We start from the raw sequence: 27,409 nt of genomic DNA, 5'->3' as shown, positions 1-27,409 counted from the left end.
AGGGCTTCTACCGCGTTGTCTTGGTGTTATTGGCTGACGTTTCGACTGCTGTGTTGTGGCCATCTTCAGAGTAGTTGTTGGATAAGGAAATAGTCGAAAAATCGAAAGAGAATTGGGAGGAAAAATTTTAAAAGGTACGCAAAACGCGTCCTTGCAAGGGGTTGGGGGCTGTACAAAACTAAATATGTGAGCTCCAAGCCTGTTGGTCTCTAGTCTCACTCCGGGTTACGCTGCTCCACTGAAGGAACTCTAGAAAATTTTGAAGGGGAAGCCGAAATTGGACGTAACCTCTTAGGTACCACATACGCGAGGGGGACTGAGATTTGATCAAGTGATCACATGGAAATAGTCTGCCAGTACTTATATATATATATATATATATATATATATATATATATATATATATATATATATACCGGTATATATATATATATATATATATATATATATATATAGTAGTCTCGATGAGGGGGGAGTACTTGCTGTGATAGGTCGTAGTTTCTCCTTCTGGCATCTGATTGGTCCTACGTGGTCCAATCCGGTTGAGGTCTGTATGAAGGGGAGTATTCATATTAAATACTGGTCCTCATAAGGTCCTAAAGAGTGACCTTGATACCGTGCCCGTTGTCCGGATGAAGGGGGGGGGCGCCGCGTACATGTGGAGACCTGGTTTCTCGTTCCTAAGTATAGGTTGTAGGTTCTTCTTCTGGCATCCATCTTCCAAGCGAAGGGATGATCTCCTTTAAACGAAGTTATTGAATGATACATATTGTCGGACCATCGGATCTGTGCCCCCGTAAGATATGCGAACTGAACCCTAATTTCTTCTCAGCCTCGGTAATTCATTTCTCTCCCTGCATTCCTATTTCTCTCTTTTCTATCCATCTCTCTTTCTTTCCCCCACTACTCACAATTTTGAGCCTTCTTGCGGGACAGTTTATTTGCACTTGCAGTCCAGTGTTGTCAACTCAACATGACTACTGTAGCACGGAGTGGTGAAAAAAATATTATTAAGCAATAGCATCCGATGAAGAGAAATAATATCAATATCTGTTTCCTATAAATCAGGCAACGAAAGGACAGCTGCGATCACAGGTGAGGCTTATTTTATTTCAATTGATTACGTATTAAAATTACTTACTTAACTAATACTAATACATGTTATTTAATTTATATAGGCAGATCAGAGCTCCTAATAAAGAAAATCAGAAGAAAGGGAGTCTGTGCAGATGAAAAGCTAGAATCACCAGGAATAACAGACCAAGGGAACATTTAATTCTTGTAGATGATATGAACCGATGTATTTTAAGAAGAAAGATACAAGAATTTTATACCGTGCAGATAGAAGTTCCGACATTGAAGAAATTACTGAAGGTTGCGACAGAAGCAATAATTTCCAAGGTTGGAGAGAAACGCTACGGAAAGTAATTCGAGATGTGGGATTTAGGTTTAAAAAATGTAGAAATACAAGATGTATTTTGATTGAAAGAAATGATATTGTAGCATGGAGGACTAGTTATTTATGACACCGTTTGACGGAAGTTTGGCAACATCCCTATTCGGCAAGGTTCGTGGTCTGCTGTTTGACGTGTTGGGAGGAAAGCTGGTGGAATGGAGTGAATACAGGCGTTAACTTTTCCAAGAACGACGACAGCGCTGAAGGGGCATAGATCCGATGGTCCGACTATACTTCCCCATCGCTAGTAGTTCCTGAATTTGCAAACAGTTTTCATTTGGTAGTTTATTCCACTAATACAAAAAAATGCTAGAAAGCTGTCCGATTTTATATGAATAAATGGTCATTTACTGTTTTAAAATGGATGCGTAATTACTTCGAGAAAAAAACAATAATGTGCTTCATTATCGATTTAGTTTACTCCTAAATAACTGAATAGAAACAAAATCTGTCTAATAGTTTAGAGTTAATCGCTGTACCATATTGACACAGACATAACTAAGGCACGACCAAAATAACTTTGTTGATACCATGGACTCCAGAAACATTATATTGAAGAGAATATCTTGAAATCAATTTTTAGCTTCTTTTTTTTTCTCTCTATGGGGCGGGAGGGGAACATCCCAAGCACCGCGACCTGAGGTATATTGTGCTCCCCTGGGATGAGTTGCGTACCCCGCCTACACCGAACCGAACTAACCGCTAACATCCTCACGACCCCATCCTTCCAAATCCGTGTATCATACCACGCCAACAGCCCCCACATCCCTCCTCAAACGGTCTGAGGTGTAAGCTCCCTCTCCCGTCGGGAGGGAAGTGGGTTCCACTACTGGCCATCAGGTACCATAGCTTGACATATCCACGGAAACCGGTCGAGAAAGTCAGCGGCTTCGGAGGGCCTCCACGGTAGCGATCGAAAACCAAGTAAGACAACCAGAATGATGAGGAAAGGATAATGAGGGAGGAAAGGAAGTGGCGGGAATGAGTGGGGGTTCATACGCTTGATAAACATGATATTTATCCATAGGAGTGAAGGAAAAACACCGGAAAAACCTCACCCAGGCAACTCGTGTCAAGCGGGGAATCGAACCCCGGGTCCACACCTGTTGAGTAACGGCTGGCGCGTCTGGCCGCGAAACCAGGTGGCCCGGGTTCGAATCCCGGTCGGGACAGCTTACCTGGTTGAGGTTTTTTCGGGATTTTCCCTCAACCTAATATGAGCTAATGCTAGGTAACTATCGCTGCTGGACCCCGGACTCATTTCACCGGCATTATCACCTTCACTTCATTCAGACGCTAAATAACCTGAGATGTTGATACAGCGTCGTAAAATAGCCCACTAAAATAAAAAAATCCAACCCCGGCCCGCTGGGTTCGGGAGCGAAGACGCTACCACGAGACCACAGCGGTGGACTTTTTAAGCATCTTTCACTTATTACAAAGATATCAACTTTTCCGAATTTGTGCGAAGAAGTTTCTGTCAACCAATAACACAAAGTATCAGAAATATTATGGTGTTGTCAGGAACCTTGAGATCCGATAGTGCATGGAAATCCATTAAGAATTTAAAACAATGTTATTAAAGGACCTGTCATTAAAGAAAAACTTCTTTATTCCTCATTTTGTCCCCGTAACCAATCATCGCTAGAATTTTTATTCTTTGCCTTTCACTGAGGAAAATCATGATGAATAATAATTTTCAGCTCCTGACCCAATAATATTTACTAGTAAGACCCTGACACAATATTACCTGACTTACTTCAATCAATTTTGTACACAACGTTTTAATGTAAAACTGAAAATTATAATAGTAGCCTACATTATGCAACGAGCCTATAATGATAGTAATTAAGACGTAAGTATGGATATTTATGAAACGAGCGCAAGCGAGTTTCATAATATTCATACGAGCGTCTTAATTACCATTATAGGCAAGTTTCATACGACTTTTTATGCTCAACCATATTTCTAACTTGAAATTATTCAGATGTATACATTTTATTTGTATCTGACAAGATCGGAAGTGACCTTGTTCTAGGTCGTGAATTGTGAGATGTGCGCAGACGCGAAAGTATTGATTTTTTCCGAGGAACAATAATGTCATTGACCTTGATGTAATTCCGTTAAACTTGATATAACCTTGATTATTGAATTCGACATTGAAAAACGAGATGACAAATTGAATTTATTTGAATATTATTTACAATTAACGCTAATTATTATAGTAACAGAACATAACCTTCTGCGACAGTATTGGATTTCCAGCCTCCGTGACTTTTCGCTAATTCTCTTTCGATTGCATATCCGAGAATAATCGATACTTGCGGTTTTATAACGGTACAAAGCTGACTTGTCATTGGCTGAACACCTGTAACCTGAGTTGTCATTGGCTGAACACCTGTACTTTAATGAGTAGGTGTACTTTATTGACATGCATTAAAGGACTGCTACCAGGTGTATAATTACTACATTTCGGCATGGTCGAGCATAAAATTCTTTCAGTCATTTATTATCAAAATATACTGCTCTATTAAATTGACTGAGCATATTCGGAATTAATTTAATGGCTTTCCCAAAACACGCTATGAAATGTTTTATATAAAACAATTTTTATCTCTGAAAGGAAGCAAAAACGAGTAAAATTGTATTATTCTTTTTTGTTTGAAGTATCCCAAAGAATAACTCCCTGAAATTAATTATTATAAGTCATTAAAATTGTTAAGGATTATATGGAACGGACTGTAGAAGACAAATAATAGTAATATACTATTCTCCTATTTTATATATACGACTCCCTGCCAATGCTGGGTAGTTTTTAGATTCCGCGTCTGAAGAAATCTGCTGGTTTCGAGTTAAAGAAGTCGTCAAGCCAAGTTTGTAAAGCATCTACGTTATCAAAGGAGTTCCCTTGAAGATTACTGGATAGATAACAAAAAAGGTGGAAATCTAAGATCGGAGAATATGTGGATGTTGAATCACCTCGTAACGAAGCGTGCATTATAGTGTTGCAGCAGCACTTGATGCAGTCTTCCCTGTCGTTTTTCTTCAATTACGGTCGCAAAACGTCTGATTTGTTGGAAATAAATGTCAGCAGTTATAGTTACATTTCTTAAAAGCAATTCGTAGTACACGGCGCCTTTTTAATCCCACCACACGCATAACATCATCTTCTGTGGATGAACAGTAACTTTTATTTTTTTTTTTTATTTATTTAACTAGCTAGCTAGTGAGTACAAATTACATTTATAAAACAAAAATGCTTCTAGCCACTACCGTAAGAGCCAGGCTCGTGCACGGTGTGGTCTTAGCCAATAATATAACATAAAAGGACTGTTTACTAAATACAGTAAGTAACTTAATTTAAACCAATAAATACAACACAAGAGCAAGAATAAAGAAGAAAGAGAAAAAGAGAGAAAAATACACATTTAATATAAATTGACAATCAGACAGAAGCCAGTGATATTCAATAAAAACATGAATATAGTCGACAGAAATGGTCGAGCATAAAGTTACTATTAATATTCCACTCTGTATATGAACAAAAGTCGTAAAACGGTTCAGGAAAAAAAATACTAGTGAGATAGAAAGCGTCATGCAAAAAGTTACAAAAAGATCTTTTTTTGGGATCACGGATTCTCAGAAAGTGTATCTCTATGAATACTTTTCAGCATAACACAGCTCTCTCAGTACTTCGAATATTGCGAAAATATAAAGTGTAAAATTGAAACGTTAGGCGCATTGGATAATATTTGCACTGACGAGAGAAAAGGACAGTCAGCGCACTACAGGCTATGACGCTGGGAACTGGATCGACTTCAAGCGGAAATATTATTTATTAATACCTTTATTTGAACTACCGGTTTATTCAGCAGGCCTGGATGAAAACGACGCAATGACACTTCTGCACGTTAAAGTTCAGAGGATATTCAGACACGAGATAGATGGCGAAGAGAGAAAAAAAAGTAGTAATGAAATTAAGCTGCAGAAGAAATCGAAGTAGGCCTACTCGGATCACGTATACGATCTTGTCCTTCACAAGTGTCGCTATGGACCATCTTAAAAATATCGTGTTTTACTTGTTTTTATGAAAACATTCCCGCTTAGTTAGGAACCACTGGTTTATATCACATGAATTTGCCGCAGGATTTTAAATTACAACTTTAGTGTTCTATATGTTGTAAAAGGTTGAAAAACTCTAGAGCAGGCCTGCACAAGGTTTGCGCTCTCCGAGCCGGCTCACAGCTCATGAGCAGAGGCAGCTATTGACTGTGCTCTGTATAAGGGTGGACTGAAAGGAGGAGTGATCTCGTACAAAATGTACACAAAAGAAAGTACTAGTAAGAGTGTTCATGAAATTAATTCCCGTTCAATCTTTGCAAATCTATCTTGGACTATTATTAATTAATAAAAAAATTATTTTACAGAAGTAATAGAAATTCTATAGCTACTTAAATATACAATATCATTTTGTTATATTTTTATTTATCAGTACATCAAAACGAAGTTTTATGCTGTTGGCAGCTGAAAGGAACAGTAGCCTACTGATCGTAATGAAACATCAGTTACAGATGTTCGATGCCTGCCTTATTAAAGTTGATTATAACAGTTGCTCACAAATATAAATGTTGAGCCAAACATAGCAATCATTTTCACAGCCAGCCTGTGAAGTCGTGGATATTATTGCTAAGGTTTAGTCTTGTAAAACTCAACCAGGCTAGTAGTATTATTCAAACGATCTTTAGCCCTTCGGTCACAATGAATATCAATAAGTTCGAGCTGTAAATCGTTAAATGTTATGTTTTATGTTTTATTTCATGACGCTCGCAACTGCCGAGGTTATATCAGCGTCGTTCGTGTGCCGGAATTTTGTCCCGCAAGAGTTCTTTTACATGCCAGTAAATGTACTGAAATGAGCCTGTCGCATTTAAGTACACTTAAATGTAATCGACCTGGCCCGGAATCGAACCCGCAACCTCGGGCATAGAAGTAATTAAGAAAGTACCTCTGATAAGACAATGCATTTCAAATTCATAAAAAATAAATACTGACTGTAACTACCTCAGGTAATAATGCAGCTTTCAATTCCTGAACCTTTTCACTGTGATCTTGAGCAACAAAACAATCGTAAGTATCTTTATGTCTGGACTCGTAATGACGCATTATGTTATGCTTCTTTCTACCTTTCAAAATGTTGTGGCAGATAAAGCACTGAGTATTTACTCCAGCAGCTATGAAAAAATTAGCATTTTCCCATGCAACATTGAAAGAATTTGCCTGATGATCACTTTTCCGTCTTTTAGATTCCTCCTTACTGTACTGTAGCAGCAGGTAAGCAAAGTGAAACAGTTACTGAGAATATACACTGCACTCCACTAGATAGCTCAGTGGTCGTTTCCCCTCTCCTCTACCTATAGCAAGTCTATGTCATTCTGTCGTATCTTCCTCTCCGTTTCGGCGAGCGGTAAAAACGACTCTCCCGCTCTGAAGGAGCGCGCGCGCTCGTTGAGCGCTGTTTGTGCAGGTATGATGTATACGATCTTGTCCTTCACAAGTGTCGCTATGGACCAGCTTAAAAATATCGTGTTTTACTTGTTTTTATGAAAACATTCCCGCTTAGTTAGGAACCACTGGTTTATATCACATGAATTTGCCGCAGGGGTTTAAATTACAACTTCAGTGTTCCATATGTTGTAAAAGGTTGAAAAACTCTAGAGTGTATGTTTCTTTCTATCCAGGAGCACGCACAAGAAGTTTTTAATCATTATTTACGACTCTATAAAGACGCCAACTTGCACCAATGTAACATCAGCGGAATTATGAAGCCAAAGCAGTACAGGACTGAAAATCAAAATTTATTCATTTATTATGACATACAGGAAAGTACCTACACAGCCTAGACGCCCATGAAAGCCTCTTCTTCACATAATTATAAACAGTTTAACTTATAGGCCTAATTGATTTTATGCTCGACAATGCCGAAATGTAGTAATTATACACCTGGTAGCAGTCCTTTAATGCATGTCATTAAAGTACACCTATTCATTAAAGTTCAGGTTTTCGATTATTCTCGGATATGCAATCGAAAGACAAGTATCGAAACGTCATGGAGGCTGGAAATCCAATACTGTTCTGTTACTATAATAATTAGCGTTAATTGTAAATAATATTCAAATAAATTCAATTTGTCATCTCGTTTTTCAATGTCGAATTCAATTTCAAGGTTATATCAAGACTAATGTTTACCTTACTCTCTAGATTATATCAAGGTCGTCGACATTCATTTACCGGAAAAAAATCAATACTTTCGCGTCTGCGCACATCTCACAATTTATTATGTAGGCTATTGCACTCACTCACATAACAATAACATGAACAGTTATGAATAATTTCAAGTTAGAAATATGGTCGAGCATAAAAAGTCGTATGAAACCTGCCTATAATGGTAATTAAGACGCTCGTATGAAAATTATGAAACTCGCTTGCGCTCGTTTCATAAACATCCTCGCGTCTTAATTACTACCATTATTGGCTCGTTGTATAATGTACTATTTGCTAATGACTTACCCTATAAAATAGGAATATGCAAGTCATTAATAACAGAAATTAAATAAAATGAAAACGTAAAAGAGAGATGTGGCCTATAATGAATCAGTATTGACAAAAATCAGAAATTTAATAAATAGGCTAGATAACAAATGGTAGGAGATCAAATTTCTATCTGAACCAAAACAAGAAAAGAATTGAGCTACTCTAGGAAAAAATAAAATTGGATGTCTATGACATGAATTACATAGATAACTTTATTTAAACTTGGCTTCAAAATAACTTTTCTGTACTGGAAAATAGAACACTTTTTTTCAGTCAATGTATTAAAGTTGCTCAATATTTTAATAAAATTAATGGTGAGTTCATATGAAATAAGTTTCTCGATCTTGAGTTATTAAGCAACAAATATCTTTTATGCTCGACCATGCCGAAATGTACTAATTATACACCTGGTAGCAGAACTTTAATGCATGTCATTAAAGTACACCTACTCATTAAAGGTCAGGTCTTTCAGCCAATGACGACTCAGGTTACAACTGTTCAGCCAATGACAGATCAGCTTTCTACCGTTATAAAACCGCAAGTATCGATTATTCTCGGATATGCAATCGAAAGAGAATTAGCGAAAAGGTTATGTTCTGTTACTATAATAATTAGCGTTAATTGTAAATAATATTAAAATAAATTCAATTTGTCATCTCGTTTTTCAATGTCCAATTTTATTTCAATGTTATCTCTGTAGGTTCTTATGGCCTATCAAGGTCAATGTGCACATCTGTTCCTCGGAAAAAATCAATACTTTCGCGTCTGCGCACATCTCACAACATACGGGACATTGCTCCAGGTCAGCTACAATAAAATTAATAATATCAAGTTAGAAATATGGTCGAGCATAAAAAGTCGTATGAAACTCGCCTATAATGGTAATTAAGAAGCTCGTATGAAAATTATGAAACTCGCTTGCGCTCGTTTCATAAATATCCATACTCACTTCTTAATTACCTTCATTATAGGCTCGTTGCATAATGTACTATTAGAAGTAACTGGAGGGATATAAAATGGAATTAGAGTATTTCAGCGGAATCAATATTATTTGGTAATAGTTTTCTTAGAAATGTCATCGAGTAAGTGGTTCTTCTGCCATTCAGCGCATGTAGGGTGACCAGACGTCCAGATTTCGCCAGACATGTCCTGTTTTTTTAGTATTTTGTGGGCGTCCGGCCGGCTTTTTACGATAAAGCCAAAGGGCCGTATTCATAGACATTTTTAGCGCGGGCTTCTGGTGGATGATCAACGTTTTTCGTATTCATAAACCAGTGTTAGCGATAGGATATGATTTGAATTCTGTACTAGTAACCAGTGGATAGCCGGGGCTAGTTTAGTACGCTTGTAGCGCGTGCTGCGAAATGTGTATGAATAGCACCCAAAATGTTCGGCTTTCTACCTTTCAACAACATAATGTACCAAATATTTAAATACAGTATATAAGATAAAATCTGTTTTTGTCGTTATATGAAAATATACATTTTATGAATTCTTTGCTCTAAAAGAATTTGTTTTGAAGCAAGATGAAGCATTTTTCTTGGAAACAATAGATTTTCAGTGGAGTACATTTTTTGAGCAGGTTGTGAATGTTAAGTGTTTCCAAACTTTGCTGTATAGCCTATATGTAAGTTCTTTGTTTCAATAATTGCACATAATGCCAATGTTGAAAGGGTATTTTCACTAATCAACACCCCCATAGTCAGATGAAAGGAACAGACTATTAGTAGAAGCAGTAAAGGGTATTGTAACAGTACAATAATTTGAATCATTTTACATGTAAAGAATTTCACACCTATTTATTGAAATTCCCAAAGCTACTGAAGTACATTTCCTCTTCATAGAAGTATGAACAATGAAATTGTAAGATTAATAACAATGGATAGCTTTGGTACTGTGTTTGTCTTTTGTTTTTATTTTTCTCAGTGAATGGAAAGGAATTTAATGTGTTGTCAAGCTTTTTTTCAAAATGTTCTGCTTTTCCTTTCAAAATGTCCTGCTTTTGAACCTTTTGATCTGGTCACCCTAAGCGCATGCGAACCAAAAATTGATCTCAGTAATATAATTGGAACTGGAGTGGACATTTGAACAAGGTGCTTTGGATATTTTAATTTAATTTATTGGTCTGACCCAATATTTTGGGTATGCCCTGCGACACAAATAGCTCACAATAAAATTTAAAATGAAAAATGATGTAAACAGGTTTCAGACAAAAGTGATTAAGACATAAGAAAAAAAATGGAACCAAGTATAATTTAAATTGAATGTACACCATAAAGATGCTGACGAAATATCACTACAGAAAATTTTATAATGGTGGTGACGATGGCATCTTGAAGGTCTCTCGTCAGCTTGTATTTTTCCCTCCACTTTACAAAGGCTTTCGGAATGGTGCCTCTCGCTCCGAAGAAGAGACCGGTAACTGTGATTTTTTTTCAATGTTGTATTTCGCTGATAGGTACTGAATCGTGGGATCGTAGATTTTCTTTTTCTCTTCGTTCACTTCAGGTGGTTAAGTGGCTGAGATTTCAAATCTAATTGTAGAATCAATTATTTCGGCTGTCCGTTTATTCTTATTTATAGCTACGATATCGATCCTACGATTGCTCCCACCATCAGCAATACAATGAACTTCCTCGTGAACGTCTAGATTTTTGGATCGAAGTGCATCTGCAATCATAGAACGTATGAATCTAAGGAATTTGTTCTGTATCAACTCAATTGAATAAACGCTGTTCCTGGATCGAGAATTCCAAATTAATGCAGCATATGTGGACTTGCTTCTAAGTTTCATTTTGTGGTAGTACCGATAAGCTTATATTATTTAGCTATAGTAATTTTATTTTCCACCTTTGCTTATCTTAATGTTATTAGTTTACATTAACCTTTTTCGATACTTTTACTGTAACATCTTCAGATGTTAGGATGTTATGTCAACATGTGTGATGAAAACCTACTGACTAGTGTGAAAATCATTGATACAGTTACTATGTATCGGTAATTAGACGTATGTGGTACAAGATGGTTTTCTGTTGAGTCCGTGAACCTAGTACAGCCGTGCGTATAATTTTAGCTGTTGTCGAACTGTTCTTGCTTGATGCTTGGCTGAGACTAGTGAAAAACTCACAAAGACTCCAGTAACACATAGTATCAAACCTACAGATAAATCAGTGAACAAAAAGTGCATCATTTACGACAGTGATTTTAACCAAGATCAGAAGAAGCAGCCCAATTCAGCGACATAACAACTAGCTAACACGGCCAACCATACATGTGTTCAAAGTGTTCTATAGTGTTTTATAGTGTTTTATAGTATATACTTCATTTGTTTTATATTTATATGTTATATTATTGCTCTTACATAATTTTACACAGTCCAACACGGGCTTTTATAGTGAATTTAACAGAATCTTAACAAGTAACTAGAGACACTGAATTAGGTTAATTCACAATAATGATCAACTCTAACAAGACTAGGAATTCATGATAGGTTCTATGTATTTGAACAACCCACAACACGACACGAGGCTAGGTTTTCATCACACTTGTTGACATAACATCCTAACATCTGAGGATGATACAATGAAAGTATCGAAAACGTTAATGTAAGCTAATAACATTAAGATAAGCAAAGGTTGAAAATAAAATTACTATAGCTAAATTGCTTCTAATTGTTTATAAAGTAAAATAAAAAAGAAGACTGCGTGATATCATTTCGAATTTCAAATTATAAATCTAAGTGATTTGTAAGTAGAATTAATAATTGTAAAATATCCCGAACTAACAAGCATCACGGCTTCTAATTCCACCACAAATCTCACAAGATCTGCCGCAGATACCTTCGGTGAGCCGCTGTCAGTTGGTTCAGAGCTGTTAACAGGGGGGATTTGTGGAACATGTGCAGTTGAACACGTGACACCTTCCTGTCGCTCTAGCGGCGTGCCACTCGAAACTGCGAGTATGCTCTTGCCATAATCTTATTTGTGCGGTGCGCTATCGATTCAGACTATGCCACCCGCCACTTACTGAACACGCACCACCTGCACCACTCTAAACAACTCCGCCACGATTACTCCCCTGTAATTGCGTCGCTTACAGCTACACAATCTACCACCATTTTCTGTCTTGTTTCATTTTATTTTTCTTACTTCTTTCCCCCTCTCTTTACCTACCTCTCTTCCCATTCTCCGTCGCGCCTTACTTGTATTTCTATCTTTCCTTACTTTTCCTTTATTTTATTCCTATATATTAGTTTCTTCTTTGCTGTTTTCTGTTAAATACTTGTATTTATTTTGATTTTTTTTCTTTTTTGGTTTTCTCGTTCTATTTATTTATTTATTGAATAGCTGTGATTCATTCAGCCGACCCGGGTGGCGCAAGCCGTAGAGGCACGCAATGACTCTACGGCTTGGTCCGAAGGGTTGTGGGTTCGAGTCCCGCCTCGGGCATGGGTGTTGTGTTAGTGTTAGTTAGTAAACAGAAACAGAAAACTGAAAACCTGAAAAACAGAAATATTTCGGAAAATGGCCTCTGGCCGGATGTATAAAAAAAAAAATTCATTATTTATTTATTTATTCATTTACTCATTATGCATTTACTTCCTCATTTATTTAACTTCATTGTCATATTTTAGGTTTGTTTATATTTGTTTCAACTGCCAGACCATACCGCCGGGAATTATACATGCACCCGATTTTTCACCATCCACTGGTCAGTCCGCAAATGCCTGTAGTTCAACGTGTTTCCATCTACCAGCATGTATCCGGAGTTATAGCCCAGGGATCCCTAATTAATTTAAACTCCTAAAATAGGGGTTGCTCTGAAGAATGAAGTATACCAAATATACAAGTATTAGTAAATACGTAAAATTTTACAAAAAATTTTCCGTGAGAAATATAATTATTATTGTATTATTACTTTACTTTATATACGTGATTTCTCAGAAGATACTGTATATTGAATATTTTAGAGCTATAAAAGAAACAGTCTTGGCTAAAGAGGATTCAAGATTGCACTCTTTGAAGAAATTATTATTTTTTTTTTGTAATCGTGCCCCTAGTACCCACTAACAATCCAATAATTTCATGGTTTCTAACTTATACATATGTAAATAATAAGGAACAGTTGGATCATAAATTTGATTCTTCTCATTGTTGATATCTTCCGGCTGAGTTGTATTCAATTCAAAGCGGATAGTAGGATCTATTAGGGGAGAATGTTGTACCTTTAAACGCTATTCACATTTTATTTATTTATTTTTTTAATTTTGGGAATTTAAATTTTTAAAATGAAAAAATGCTTGAAATAATTATTCAAGATTTCTTCACAACTTCCTGTGTGTATTTTCCTGTTTTACTGATCTATTAAGGATGGAAAAAATAAAATAAAGGGACATGTAATGTGTTCCAAGGTACAACAGGTTCATGTACCTTGGAACATACCCTCTTGTAAGTTGAAACGCATGGAATATAGATGGGAATATAGCTGTAAAAACTGACAATCTTATTTAAAATGTATTTACCATCATAAACCAGAGCAGGCTTTTCTGATTGAGATTTTATTTCCTGGAAGACCAATAGCTGCTTCAACAGCTTTCTTCAAGGCATCCGGATCAATTCGGGATCTCTTACTCCAGACTTACTTCGTGACATGATATTAAAATAAAAGAAAAACAAAAACCGATAGTATCGTGTACCTTGGAACATATTTCATGGTACAATAAGTTTTGTGTTCAAAGGTACAAGAGGGTGCACGTTTAAACAAATATGGCTCCCAAAACTAGAGATTGGAATAAATCTTGGAAATTAAAATATGTTATTACTCACCAGATGATAGGGAACACACTGTACTTGATGGATAGTAACAAATACAATCTGGTTTTGTGTTAGAAAACATTTATCAATGAACGAAATGTTTACTTTTGGTACTAAAAAAAATTTTGTCCACAGAACTCACACTTTGCAATAAATCAAACCGAAACTACGACCAGAGCTACTTAGTGGCTTTCTGTACAATCTACTTCAGATTGAGTCCTCTAGGTAACAGCAAAAATTAAAAAAACAAAAAATGTTCAAAGGTACACTATGCTAAAGGTACAACAGTCACCCCTATATTATAGCCTGTTGTGCTGTTAAAGGTTAATATATCAACCCGCCGACAGCTTCCTGTTTCCGATAGACCATGGATTTCTTCATAGGTGGTATACCCTTTGTCGCGAAGAGATTGAGGGATTGCGGACCTGATTTTGTGAAAAGCTAAAAACCACCATTTGGATATGAACTCGAAATCTGAATGCGAATCTATTGTTTTACCACTCGGTCTTCATTTTTGTGCTTCACTTTATTAGTGTAATAACTTCATATTCATATATTCCTTATTTCCTCCTAAAATGTTTCTTTACCAGTTTCTCTCTCTCTCTCTCTCTCTCTCTCTATATATATATATATATATATATATATATATATATATATATATATATATATATATATATTACTCATCTCCTCCTCCACATAATGTTACTGTTGTGTTCGCAGCGCGGTGGCGGAGGGCATCCCGGCGGACAACCCCCACTTCGTGCTGCTCTTCTTCATCGCGCAACTCTTCCTGAGAGAGCTCGCCAAGTGCCACCGTCTCGTTCAGGTCATCCCAATGGACATGGCCAGCTACTACGGTAAGCTCAAGAAATGCGGGTCAGCGCCATTACACACTCACTTCACATCATCGGCCGAAAGCGTCACTGGATACTTGGATAACTCCTTTGACTGTTCTTTCCTTTTTCGTGCGTCAGTTTGTCAGTTCGTCTCAGTTTCAGTCTCATGCTGTTTTACAAGAAAACAGACCAATAAGCAACTTATTATATCACTAGATGGTGAGTCTTAGTCTTCTTCTTCTTTCTTAGGGATTAGGCTAATAGTCTCTTCCATCCTCATGTCAACGAGTTTTGCCACCTTGTTTTCGGTCTGCCTACAATTATGTTTCCTCCGAGACTACAGTTCAAGACAGTCGAACCTCGATACAGCAGTTTTTGGGACTAAGAAAATTGTATACTGTAGTTATATCAGGGTTATTGTCATATTGAGGATTATGAAATTTTGCCCAAATGTATGTTCTGAAAGATAATATATAATCTTTTCGCTGTAAGAAAAATCCTAATGTAAATAATAGCACGTGACTGAAGTGAGGTTTCAATGGCCGCTGTTTGGCGCCATAGATTCTCAGTACGTGTTCCCGCCTACTGTTGTACAATCTGTTCCATGTTAAACATTTCCCATTACTCGTCAAGTAGGTCTTACCTCGCTACTATGCATTCGTTTGCTTGGGAAACATTTACTTTGTAATTACTGTAATTAAATTATTTTTAAGTCTTATGTCTTCACAATGGACGGTTGAGGATGCAAAAGCCATACTTCAGTACCACGTGCTTAAGTGAACAACAACGAGCTCAAGTGACGCCAGCTTGTTACAAATTACAAGAACAGACTACCTCGGTATTACTGTTGGTATTGATCCGCGTTCATAGTATATAAGAAAATATAAAAGTAGCTTTTACATAGCGTTTTACATTTGAGTGAAGTTAAATGTTTCATCTTATTTAACAACTAGAATTCAATGTTTTATTTTCAAATAATACAAGATTGTGGTTTCCAAATACGAACTATATTTTCCTGCGTCATGTGAGTGTTTCGACTGGGAGCCAATCATGTGTATGACAGCCACGTGCTTATGTTTACATTAGGATTTTTCTTACAGCGAAAACAGTATAGTAGAAGGCAGTGAGGGAAGTGAGACGGTATTTTTTATCAAACTAAACACACAACCTTCATATACAGGGACATCATTTTATTTTTACTTCAATTTTTATTGTACATGAGTTTTTGAATGTACGTCACTCCCACCCCTTCTACTAATGAAGTTTCAACTGTTCTCCAGACAGAATCAAGGCCGCATATAGTAAACGGCACTGAGTTATTGAGTATAGTACGTTCCAGAAATATGTTCGCGTTTTCTAGTGACGAAAGAACTTTCAATATTGAATCATATTTTCGCACAGGAACTGTCCGTTTGCCTACGTCGCATCCCGATTTCCCCCACCTGCTTCTGCACGCCCCTCTGTAAAAGCAGGGCTGTCTTAGCTCTTTTCTGAAAACATTAATTTCTGTTAGGAATTGGACGTTTACGTAATATTATACAACTGTTTAAAATAACTTAAATAAAAGGGCCTCGTTAAGTCATTAACTGTTACGTGATTACCCCCCTTTATATGATCCTGCGGCATAACCACTTGGACGGACAGTACATAGCATGTCTGAGTAATTTTATCTGTGCGGGTCGGGCAGAAGTGAAGATTGAATTTACAGTACGTAATGTACTCTTTTATAGAGTAGGTACAGAATTATTTCAACATGAGTTACTAGTACGAAGGACGAAACTGGCAATTGGAATTAGATGCAATAGTGTATATTGCGATAATATGCACAAAAGAACTGAACCCTGTATCGAAATGAACGGCCACCATTTTCAAAAATGTGTTTAAATATCCATATTATGATTATTTTTCAATTGAACTTCATTCTCTAAATTGTACGCTAATGTGCTGTAGACAGTATAATATACATTGCATAATGAATACGTTCGCATGGATAGCTCAGTTCGTGAGTAAAAACACTTATTCTTAATACTGCATTTTGTTTAAACAAAAACCTAATGAAAACTATCGAACTCAAAATCGCGATATTTCCTAGTTTACGTAAATGGATGAAGTACCTATACCTAGTAAAGCGATTTGTTTGTGTTTTACGCCGGTATCATCGAACTACAGTCGTGGAAGGAGGTAGCGAACGGTGTTTCCGATTCTCTAAAGGTATAGCCAGGTTAATATTAAAAATGTTAGTAAAAATAAAATGATGTCCCTGTACAAACTCAGTACAGAAACTGCAACTGCAAAACTACAGCGGTCGAAACAGAAGACTGGCTCCTATTGTAATCGAATTACCAGATTTTAGAAAGAGAAGAGGATAGTTACGCTCTCACTTGCACACAATGTAGGCATGGCTATTTTATAAGGGATGAGGGGGACGAATCCCAGAAAAGTATGTATTTCTTATGCTAGGAAGATGAGCTGACAACAAGGTGGAAGGTGATAATGCCGGTGAAATGAGTCCGGGGCCCAAACCATTTCGCGGCCAGTCGCGCTGACCGTTACTCCACAGGTGTGGACCAGAGGAACTAAAATGTTTTGAAAAACATAAGACGTATAATGAAGTATGTCGACTACTATTTGATCTTGTTTCTGCTTAATTGCTGATCGTTAACCAGGTGTGTTTGAATCTAATCTTCAAACTCAACAACATGGTATGCCTTTCACTAAAATATGACGCTTACCCTTCGCGAACTGCCTGTGCCAGTCCCAGGAGGTCTCAGTCAGTTTCAGCTCCGCTTCTGTCCTAATCTGTTTCTGTTGTCTTTCTACCGTATCTGTTTCTGCTGCTTGTCCCTGCCCCAGTCTGAGTTCCACTGCTGCTATATTTTCCAATTTATCCGTCCAGTCTTCATGTCATCCATCTCAATCACTGGTTCCGTTTCAGTCCCATTCTGAGTTGCAACAACATATCCATTGGTTCTTTAAGAATTACAGGTCGAGTAATAACGTAGAGTTGCAAGAACTTCAACTGAATTTAATGGTTTCCTAAGGCCAGCGCTTCACTTGACGCAAGTAGCGTCGCGTAAATTTCGCGAAGTTGTTGTCGCATGCTATACACTTCCATTTAAGGCACACTTTACTCCATACCAGCGCTCAAATTACGTCGTTACGGTCAAGTATCACACTTTATCTTGCATAGAATAGTATTACCACAGTCTAATAGGCCTATATACAGTCACGAAGCTCGATACGTAGTAAATATTTATTTATTTATTTGTTTATTTATTTATTTATTTATTTATTTATTTATTTATTTATTTATTTATTTATTTATTTGCTAATAATTGTAACATAAAATATACAGTAGAACCCCGATTTTCCGTCACTCTATTAACCGATTGATGGATTATCTGACTGTCTTTCTCTTTCGCTTTTTTTTTTATGTAGAAAAAATATGAAGTACTGTACACCATTATATTAGTAAGAATTTTTTCTACGAGTGTTTTCTTTACAAATCTTTACTATTACATATGGTCTACTCTTCAAGGGACCATACTGTCTAACTTCTATGCAAAATGTCTTCTACAGATGTCAAAAGAAAACGTGTTGTGCTACAAAAAAGTGGAAGTAATTGAGTGGTTTGGAAAAAGAGAAATTGTGGTTCATCTCGCATCAGAATACGAAATATGAATTACAACACTGTGCATGATTTAATAAAAAAACAAATATAAAGTGTATAAAGTATATAAATCTATAACTTGAGACCTGTACTATTCCTATGTTTTTACAGATAGCCTTCATAAGGAGTTTTGTCGTTCAAAATCAGACTTAAATTAGTGAACTTCTGATGTACTATCTGGCATATTAAAACAGAAGATCACGAATGAAATTATGAAACTGTATTATGCACTTGATTTATGAAAACCTTTTATGGTACGGATTATCCGATTTTTTCGATTAACCGTTCACTCCACCTCCTTCATTATCACGGATAATAAATGTTCTACTGTAATATATACAGAAAAACATTGGCTCGCCCCTGAAAGAGTAGAACTCGTGCTCAGGGGCGGATTCCTGAATTGAAATTAATAAGTATACAATACAATTTGTTTTATGTCTACTATGCAATTAGAATATATAAATTTAAATTTACAATTTTTCAATTTTTATAAAATCCATACATAACTTTTTTAAATGTAATACTAGAACTATTAGAATTGACAAGATTAGGATATTTAAATATTGTGACAGCCAGGAAACGATCTCATGACTGGCAGAAGGAGGGCAAAGTCGGCCGTGGTTCGGCGCGGAAGTTGCGCGCGCATCTGCTTCCTGGGGCATGTGCTGTGGCGTAGAGAGGAGAGGAGAGAGAGCGACCGCGGCAGAGAGGGAAGAAATCCAGAGAATTCGGGAGGTGCCATCTTCTGGACATCCGTGGAAATTTCTAGCATCGTACTTTCTCGTAACTATGGTTTGGTTATAAAATACGACACGCGAGTGAACTTGAGTAGTTGTTGTAATCGTTGGACAGCAAGCCAGCCAGTCTTGTGTAGCAGTGAAGTCAGCTTCGAGACCGGAGTTCGACTTGAGTTGTGTCCGTAACTGTGGGAGCCGGAAGTCCTGAGTTTGAGTGCAGTGGACCGCAATTGGGGGACCTGAGTTCGAAGTTCAGTGGACTGTCTCTGAAGGTCTGGGGTTCGAGATACTGTGAACTCGAGTGACTGAGCTAGAACAATTAGCCAAGGCACACGAACTGTGAACTGACAGTTCTGATTTGTAAATAGTGCTTTGTGAACATTAGTTAAGATTAACAGTTCATTGTTGTTCTCAATAATTCAAGTAAATTGTCGTTGTCGTCTGTGGAGTGCAATAACGAATACTGTGTTACTGTGTGGAGTGGAAATCCCATTGTTGACGGGAGCGTTTAAAGTGAATTGTAGAAAGGAATTATTGTAGTTTTGAATAAAAGTTACATTCTTGTTTTGTATAAAAGTTACAATATAAATTTGTTACATATTCTTGGGCATCCATAGATAGTTGCTAACCACTAGGATCGCTAACATCGCCTCATTACAGACAATGCGAAATAGTACCGGCACAGTCTATTATTCCTAGCACCCTGATAACTCAAGCTTCGTGACTGTATATACTAGAATGTGGTATTACGCTGAATCTATGTATTCGATCGATTTATATCGATATTGATGCTATACGTGGGTAATACAATTAGAACCTACCGAACTAAAGGCCGGTTCACAATAAACTAGGAACGAGAACCAGAACGAGAAAGAGAAGCGAAGAAAGTGAACGTAAGATTTTTTTATTCACAATAAACCGAGAACAGAAACGGCTATGCATATCGATAGGTATGTCAATAACGATATGTAAAGTCGATATTACGCATTCTGTTGTTATTTGTGTACAATTGACCAATGGCATTCTCTCATGAGTACAAGTCAGCCAACAAACACAGGTAAACAAACTTCGAAATTTAAGACACGAAATATTTAAGAATTCAATTCACGTGGTAGTCTGGTCACATATAGTCTACACGTAACATAAATATTGAAAGTGATTCTACTGAATTTCTGCCTTTGTTGCAAGCAATGACTGCACAAGATATTATGTCACGCCTTCCTCGCTACAAAATGTACAACAGCAGGAAAACGCGCTACCGGTAGCTAATTTGTTTAAGTGACTATAGTTGTCGACGTCAGTTTTCTCGAAATACGGAGTTAAATGACAGGTGGAATAGTAGCTGACATTTCGTTACACATCACTTAAGCAACAAACTATAATTTACCTAATGATAGTTTTGTTTCAGATACATCCTCTTGTCGACTTATTTTGAAAAGCACTAACTTATAATTTAGTCCTGCAACGGTTGTGAAACTATTAATCGTTGAAAGAAATGTTTATGTTCATGTGAAGTGTAAACAAAATAAATATATTTCAAAGATTATCGTGGACTAATGCTTTTCAATGTTGTTAAATACGAGGATCATTTGAAAAATAATGCACAGGTTGGTAGAACTGTGAAGTGGATGACGCAACACCAATTAAAATTACTTCAGTTGCAGTTGAAAGATTGAGGAAGAAGCACGTGTGTGCGTTTCGACCATAATCTACTCTGTGTTTAGATAACGAGAGCTAGAAAGGGAGTCTACACGTGTCTTGGGTACTGTGACAATTGAAGATCGAATCTTTATGTGGTAAAACCTCAGAGAAATTCACAACGAAGCGGAGTTTGTGGTGAATTTACAGTGGACCCGTTGGACTACTCGTTTTGTGCCAGCTTAGACGATGATGCAAGACCAGGAAGGCCGAAAACATCAACATATGAACAAAGTGTGAAACTTGTGGCGGATGCTCTTCAAGAAGATCGTCGAGCGGCGTGTGAGGAACTTTCAGAAGCTACGGGGATTTCACCAAATTCAGTATTCCGTATTTTGACAAAGAATTTGAATAAGAGAAAAATTTCTGCGCGATGGGGCCCTCACTGCTTTACTGCCGAACATAAGCAACGTGCTCATAATTTGTGTGTACATTTTCTAAGCAATGTTCGTAAATATGATCATATTACCCCATCCCTGGAAGCAATAGGTTGGCTTAAACTAGATAAGAAAAGAAATTTACATTCACTTCTCTTTCTCTTCGAAATCTTGAACTCTTCTATTCCTTCGTACCTGTCGTCTCGCTTCACTTACCTTTCTTCCCACCATAATCTGAACACACGCTCTCGTCATGAAACGATACTAACAATACCATTCCATCGCACCTCCTCATTCTCATCCTCTTTCACAATAGCCCTGCCAAGACTCTGGAATTCGCTACCTGCTAGCATCAGGGACTGTCGAAATAAAATTGAATTCAAACCCAAACTTACTAGGCACTTGGTCAGTAATTGATTTCTTGTAAATAGTTTCCTCAGTCTATCACAAAATATTTCAATATCCAGTAATTTCATCACTATAAAATTTTGTTATTCTAGGTTTAATTTGTAATTCAGTAAATATAAAATATTCTTTGTTTATCTATGATAAATTATCTAGCTTTCATTAGTCAGGTAATCTTTTCGTACTTTGATTTTACTGTAATTGTAATTGTAAATTTAATACTAATTGTATTTGTAATTGTAATTGTAAATTTAATACTAATTGTAATTTTATTTGTAATTGTAATTGTAAATTTAATGCTAATTGTAATTTTATTCTTCATATTATAGTTGGAATCTCCTGGTAGAGGGGCAGAGAAGGCCTGACGGCCTTATCTCTACCAGGTTAAATAAATAAATAAATACTAAACTACTACTAATACTAAGCAGAAACGCCTGGACAATGCAATATTGGCTACTGACAGGACCATCACGAAAACTAGTAGAAACTGTATTACAGTCCACTGTAAATTCACCACAAATTCCACTCAAAGCACTGTCGAAGTGTGGATTTCTGAAGGGCTGGGGTTCACGTAAAGATTCGATCTTTGGTCTTCAATCGTCACAGTACGCGAGACACGTGTAGGTTTCATTTCTAGCTCTCTTTACCTAAACACAGAGAATGCTGTGGACGAAACGAACACACGTGCTTCTTCCTAAATCCTTCAATTGAAACTGACGTAATTTTCATTGGTGTTGCGTCGTCCACTTCACAGTTCTGCCAACCAGTGCATTGTTTATGAAATGACTCTCGTATTTTATACAAATAAGTGTTTTATAAAAATGTTTCAGAGAAAAGTTTTTTTAATGATTCATATTTTATAAAAATAGCGTTTTATGAAAAATGTTTCAGAGAATGATTTTTTTTAGTCAGAATCTGATGAAAAAATTTGGTTCCCATTTATAAAACGAAATCGATCAATTACAATGATCTTGATAACTCTTACTAAATAAAAATAACTAATTCCATTGTTTTTCCCCCTTCAAACGAAGGAACGTTTAATCAAAATTATATGCTCGCAAATCCGTTGTTTTCTAGAAGCAGCTGAAAAAAAGCATTTTGTAGAGCTTTCTTAGTCATATATTAATGTCGTGGAAATTAATTTGCTAATGTGTCTTGTGTAAGTTTTTTCTTTGACACTTAACAGGCACTTTTTGCCTGACGAACTTACTTCAGATTATGAATACATGTTAAAAATGCATAAATATAATTACTTCAACCCGCCACATTGCGGAAGCTAGCCTGAGGGCCCAGACCTGGACTGCTTCACTTGCCCGTCGCCTCTTAATTTCATTTTCATTTCAATGTGACCTTTTCCTTCCTTCCATCGATTTCTTCTCTCTCTTCATTTTACTTCTCTGTTTCATTCTTTCCTTCCTTCGCTCTCTCTCTCTCTCTCTCTCTTGCTCTCTCTTTCCTTGTCAAATTGAGTTAGCAACTGCGAGCTGAAGGATATTATGTCAAAACGAAAATGGAATTAATTAAAAAGTTAATAACAATAATTTGTAACAGCAGTAAACAAATTAGCTCCATGCGGGCGAACTGAACAGTCAGTAAGTATCCACAAGGCTCGTGGCGTACAGCGCCACGCGTGTTAATCGATACTCTCTACAATCGACTGTGCATTCCCTCGATATTACCGGAGCGAAGAACTGATATAGCTTCAAGTTATTACAATACTTTCAATCCGTTATTGATATTGTTATCTATGCGCGCTATTACTTACCTGGTGCAACCTCAGCTGACCGGCTAGAAGGCTGGTTTTTCCACGACGGAGACCTGGTTTCAAACACCGTCAGTCCGAGAACTGGGATTATTGGTGCAGATTTTTATTTTTCGGAGTATTTTCTTCTGTCATCACTGACCCATTTCTCCATTTTAAATCATTCTTGTCATAGTAGCATTTCTTTTTCCGGAGGAGTTCTACAAGTAGTAAGCCATGGATCTACACAGTCTCCAACAACTTTCGATCTTTCAACGTTTAAGAAAGGAGTCAGCCTGGGTAGCGTAGTTGGTATAGCGCTGGCATTCTGTGCTCGATCACTGCCCAGGTCGATGGCATTTAAGTCTGCTCATGTCAGTAGGTTTATTGGTATGTAAAAGAACTCTTGAGGGATAAAATTCTGGCACACCGGCGACGCTGATATAACCTCGGCAGTTGCGAGCGTTGTTAAATAAACTATAATTTTTAATTTTTTTAAGGAAGAAAATAGGTGAAAATTCCAAATTGTTATTTTTCAACTAGAGAGTTTGTTTTGGTACACATGCTCCTCTTGGAATATGTATACATGTTGCGCAATTTCAATTCTTGTCAATAAGTACTGCATGAAATTCCAAAACCAATCTCTCCGCTCAAATTTTAAGTATATATGATCTAAAAATGTGTATAATAACTCTGATATAATATAAGTATACATTAAGAAAATTGCTCAGTACTACCCGTATTTTCGTATTTTTTTTTTTTTTTTAATTTGTCCTGAGAAAATATTTTCTTGCTCAAGACATAATTTTCAGGATATTTAGAGCCTACTTTAGATATATTTCAAAAAGTTACTAGAATATTAAAAATCCGATACCATATTTTTTTAGGTTATTTTACGACGCTTTATCAACAGCTTAGGTTATTTAGCGTCTGAATGAGATGAAGGTAATAATGCCGGTGAAATGAGTCCGGGGCCCAGCACCGAAAGTTACCCAGCATTTGCTCATATTGGGTTGAGGGAAAAACCCCGGAAAAAAACCTCAACCAGGTAACGTTCCCCGACCAGGTGGCCCACCTGGTTTCGCGGCCAGACGCGCTAACCGTTACTCCACAGGTGTGGACGATACTATATTCAATTAACCATATTTTATAAAACATGTAGCTTGCTAGCCTTAAAATTGTAGAACCCTTTAGAATTTGAATATGTATAATTCATTCATTCATAGTTTTCCGCCCACGGGCAGGTCTTTCACTGCTGTGGTGAATTTCGGTGAAGTCCGAAGGGCCTAATTAGTTAAATCCACTCTCTCTACAGTGTGGGACTCACCTCACCGGATTTTTTCCCACTTGCAGTGTAAATAAAGACGTACATTATTATTATTATTATTATTATTATTATTATTATTATTATTATTATTATTATTATTATTATTATAATACATACGTATATATAATGCGGATAGAATATAATAAAGTAAGCTACAATGCTGTTGACGTACAGTACATACTGTGCTTCAACGTCTTCCAACGAATTCTCGGGTGCATACTGTTCCGGATGTTTACATACACTTAACCGAGATTAAGTTCTCCTTCGCGTTTTGTCTATACTTTGCGTGGGTAAAAATAATAACCATTAGAAGCGTGACAACATTTTATGTAAACCTGGTAAGCCTCGTTGATACTTAAACTCTTTTAAATTCCATATACATAATCAATACCTTCACTTGATGACTTTTAGCCTGAGATACCTGGAATTCACATCCACTCTTCGGGAAGGCATCAGTTGCACCAGATAAATTCAAAAATGTTTATAGAAAACTTGCGCACACTTAGTTTACACACTGTATAGATAATTCAAGTGTTTGCGTAAAGTGACATAATTATTCTATTATAAATCTTTAGTTATTCTGGGTAATCATATTTTACGTCAAAACTCTTCAATTATAAAAAAATAATTACTTTTATGCAATCCTAGCGTTAAAACACGCTTGTTATGTCGCTACAAATCGTGCACAATATTGGTCTAATTCTGACACCAGTGCCAGAGAAGGTTACCTAGCAACTAGTATTCCATGACGTCATTACCGCCTTCACAACACAATTTTATTCGACGTATCTGTAAGAAAAAGCTTCAACACAACAACAAAATAACATTGTCTTATAAACAGTTACTTAGCAACCATGCAATATATTACGTCATAGCCAGTACTCATGTTTCTGCTACGTCATACCATTACATTTTGTAAATTAATGTATAATAGTTTTTTTACATATTTTAATGTTGAGATAGCATAAAACGTTGTATGTAACACGTGTGTAATTTTCATTATAAACACTTGTGAAAATTAGCGTGTGAGCTTACGCTCACACGCTAAACATCCACTCGTGCCATAATTATCAAGATTATACACTAGTTACATAAATTATTATTATGATGACGTCATGTAATACTAATTGCTAGGTAACCTTTTCTAGAACCACTGCCAAAATTAGACCAATTGTGCATGATTTATAGCGTCATAAATTATTATTAAGTAATTTAAAATATATGCATTAAAACTTAGTTCCACATTTAAAGAAACCAATGTGAATACGTATTTTAAAATCTCTACATAACTTATTACGATACATTCTAAACTGCGTATCAAACAAATGAGCCCTTGAGAGCATAAGTGGTGTAACTCAAAAATGTGTAATGAGGATTAAAGTAAACATTCTGTAAAATACAGCGCAGTGTAACAATTAATATTCAATTTATTTGAACTATTAGTAGTCATTGGATAGCACGAAGGACATATTAATTGCTACTTTGCGCTGTATTTCACAGAATTTTTACTTTAAACCTCATCACCCAATTTTGACTTTCACCACTTTTGCTCTGAACGGCTCAAATATATCTCTCCTAAAATGAAGTCACCAATCTTACAACCATAATTTTATTGTCCAGTATATTCCTGATTTTCTCAAACATCTTCCTCAGTTCATCAATCATGTATACGATTCAGTTTCTTCACAACATTTTTCATCCCCTTAATGTGATCAACTAGACTAGACGGCAGTTCGGAAGGCGGTCGGCTGCTATATGCGCCGTAGCATTTCTGGTATGTGACGTCACAAGCTTGTACAGTAGAACCAATCGGAATCAGTCTGTAATAAGTACTTCCCGAGTTCGTTTGTTCACGTGTGAGTTTTTCAATCTACATTGAATAAATAAAACTAACATTTACTGTGTGTGTGTAAGATAAATAAATGCAAAAGAAGAGACTGTAAAAAGAAAGTACTGCACAGGCAGGCGCGGAAAATAGTGTGTAAGGTGTATAATTATTTTAAAAACGTTGACGAGCAGAACGCTGCCGGCCATCTTGATGCTGGCTGCAACGTTGCCAACGTGCAAGAAACAACTGCAGAAGCATGTGGTGTGGGACTGAGAACCGTGGAAAAAATATTGTTAGTGAAGGAAAGAGTTTTTTTTTTTTGGTGTCATGCTTACAGTAATCAACGGTTAAGATCATTATTGTCTTTTGATAATTTAAATTATCTCCTGCGGTATTTGTATTACACGTGCTCGTGAAGTACGATGTGGCAATGTTGTACGCTGCCTTGCTCTCTCGACGCAAACGCTAGCAGACTACCGCCTTCCGAATTGCCGTCGACTCTAGTACCCACATTACTCCAGATGTTTCTAAGTCTTCAATAGAAATAGTGAGAAATGAATAATTTGACATTTATTTTGTTATGTCTTTACGCTTAGATCGCTTAGTATCTTTTGAATAATTTTATTACAGTCGGATCACATTGTCAAATGCTTGGATCTTTCTGAATTTGCACAAAAGTTAGTTTAATAGTAAGAGTAATCTTTCACTAGGCTTCCATCACGTAAGAACAGGAAGGAGACAGGAACGGGTAGACCAGGGAACTCATTCTTAAACCTGAAACAAGAGAAGGTGTTTTAATAAACACTTTTTCACATTTCTAATAAATACTAGTGGCTTGCGCAGCAAATGCTGCCAACTAAGTTCATTAGACGTTCAAATAAAATTTTTCAGATTTATTTTCAATGAAGAATACCAGACATTTTGAAAGTT

General features: G+C 36.6%; 1 protein-coding gene and 1 long non-coding RNA gene across 4 annotated transcripts in view; one reads left to right on the top strand and one right to left on the bottom strand.

Annotated features, from left to right (window-relative positions):
* Positions 1-27,409, top strand: part of dcma (decima) — a 555,093-nt gene that overhangs the window by 508,226 nt on the left and 19,458 nt on the right. For all 3 annotated transcript variants that reach the window (XM_069815896.1, XM_069815897.1, XM_069815895.1), the window contains one exon: positions 14,581-14,717. In XM_069815896.1, the coding sequence (XP_069671997.1) occupies positions 14,581-14,717 (137 nt within the window). The remainder of the gene's footprint in view (positions 1-14,580; positions 14,718-27,409) is intronic.
* The window catches only part of LOC138692720 (uncharacterized), a 29,746-nt gene continuing 29,421 nt past the window's right edge, over positions 27,085-27,409 (bottom strand). The window contains exon 2 of the long non-coding RNA XR_011330115.1: positions 27,085-27,253. This is a non-coding gene — a long non-coding RNA (uncharacterized lncRNA). The remainder of the gene's footprint in view (positions 27,254-27,409) is intronic.

Source organism: Periplaneta americana, chromosome 17 (genome assembly GCF_040183065.1).
Source record: "Periplaneta americana isolate PAMFEO1 chromosome 17, P.americana_PAMFEO1_priV1, whole genome shotgun sequence".
NCBI lineage: Eukaryota > Metazoa > Arthropoda > Insecta > Blattodea > Blattidae > Periplaneta > Periplaneta americana.
This window is presented reverse-complemented; position numbering and strand designations above follow the sequence as displayed.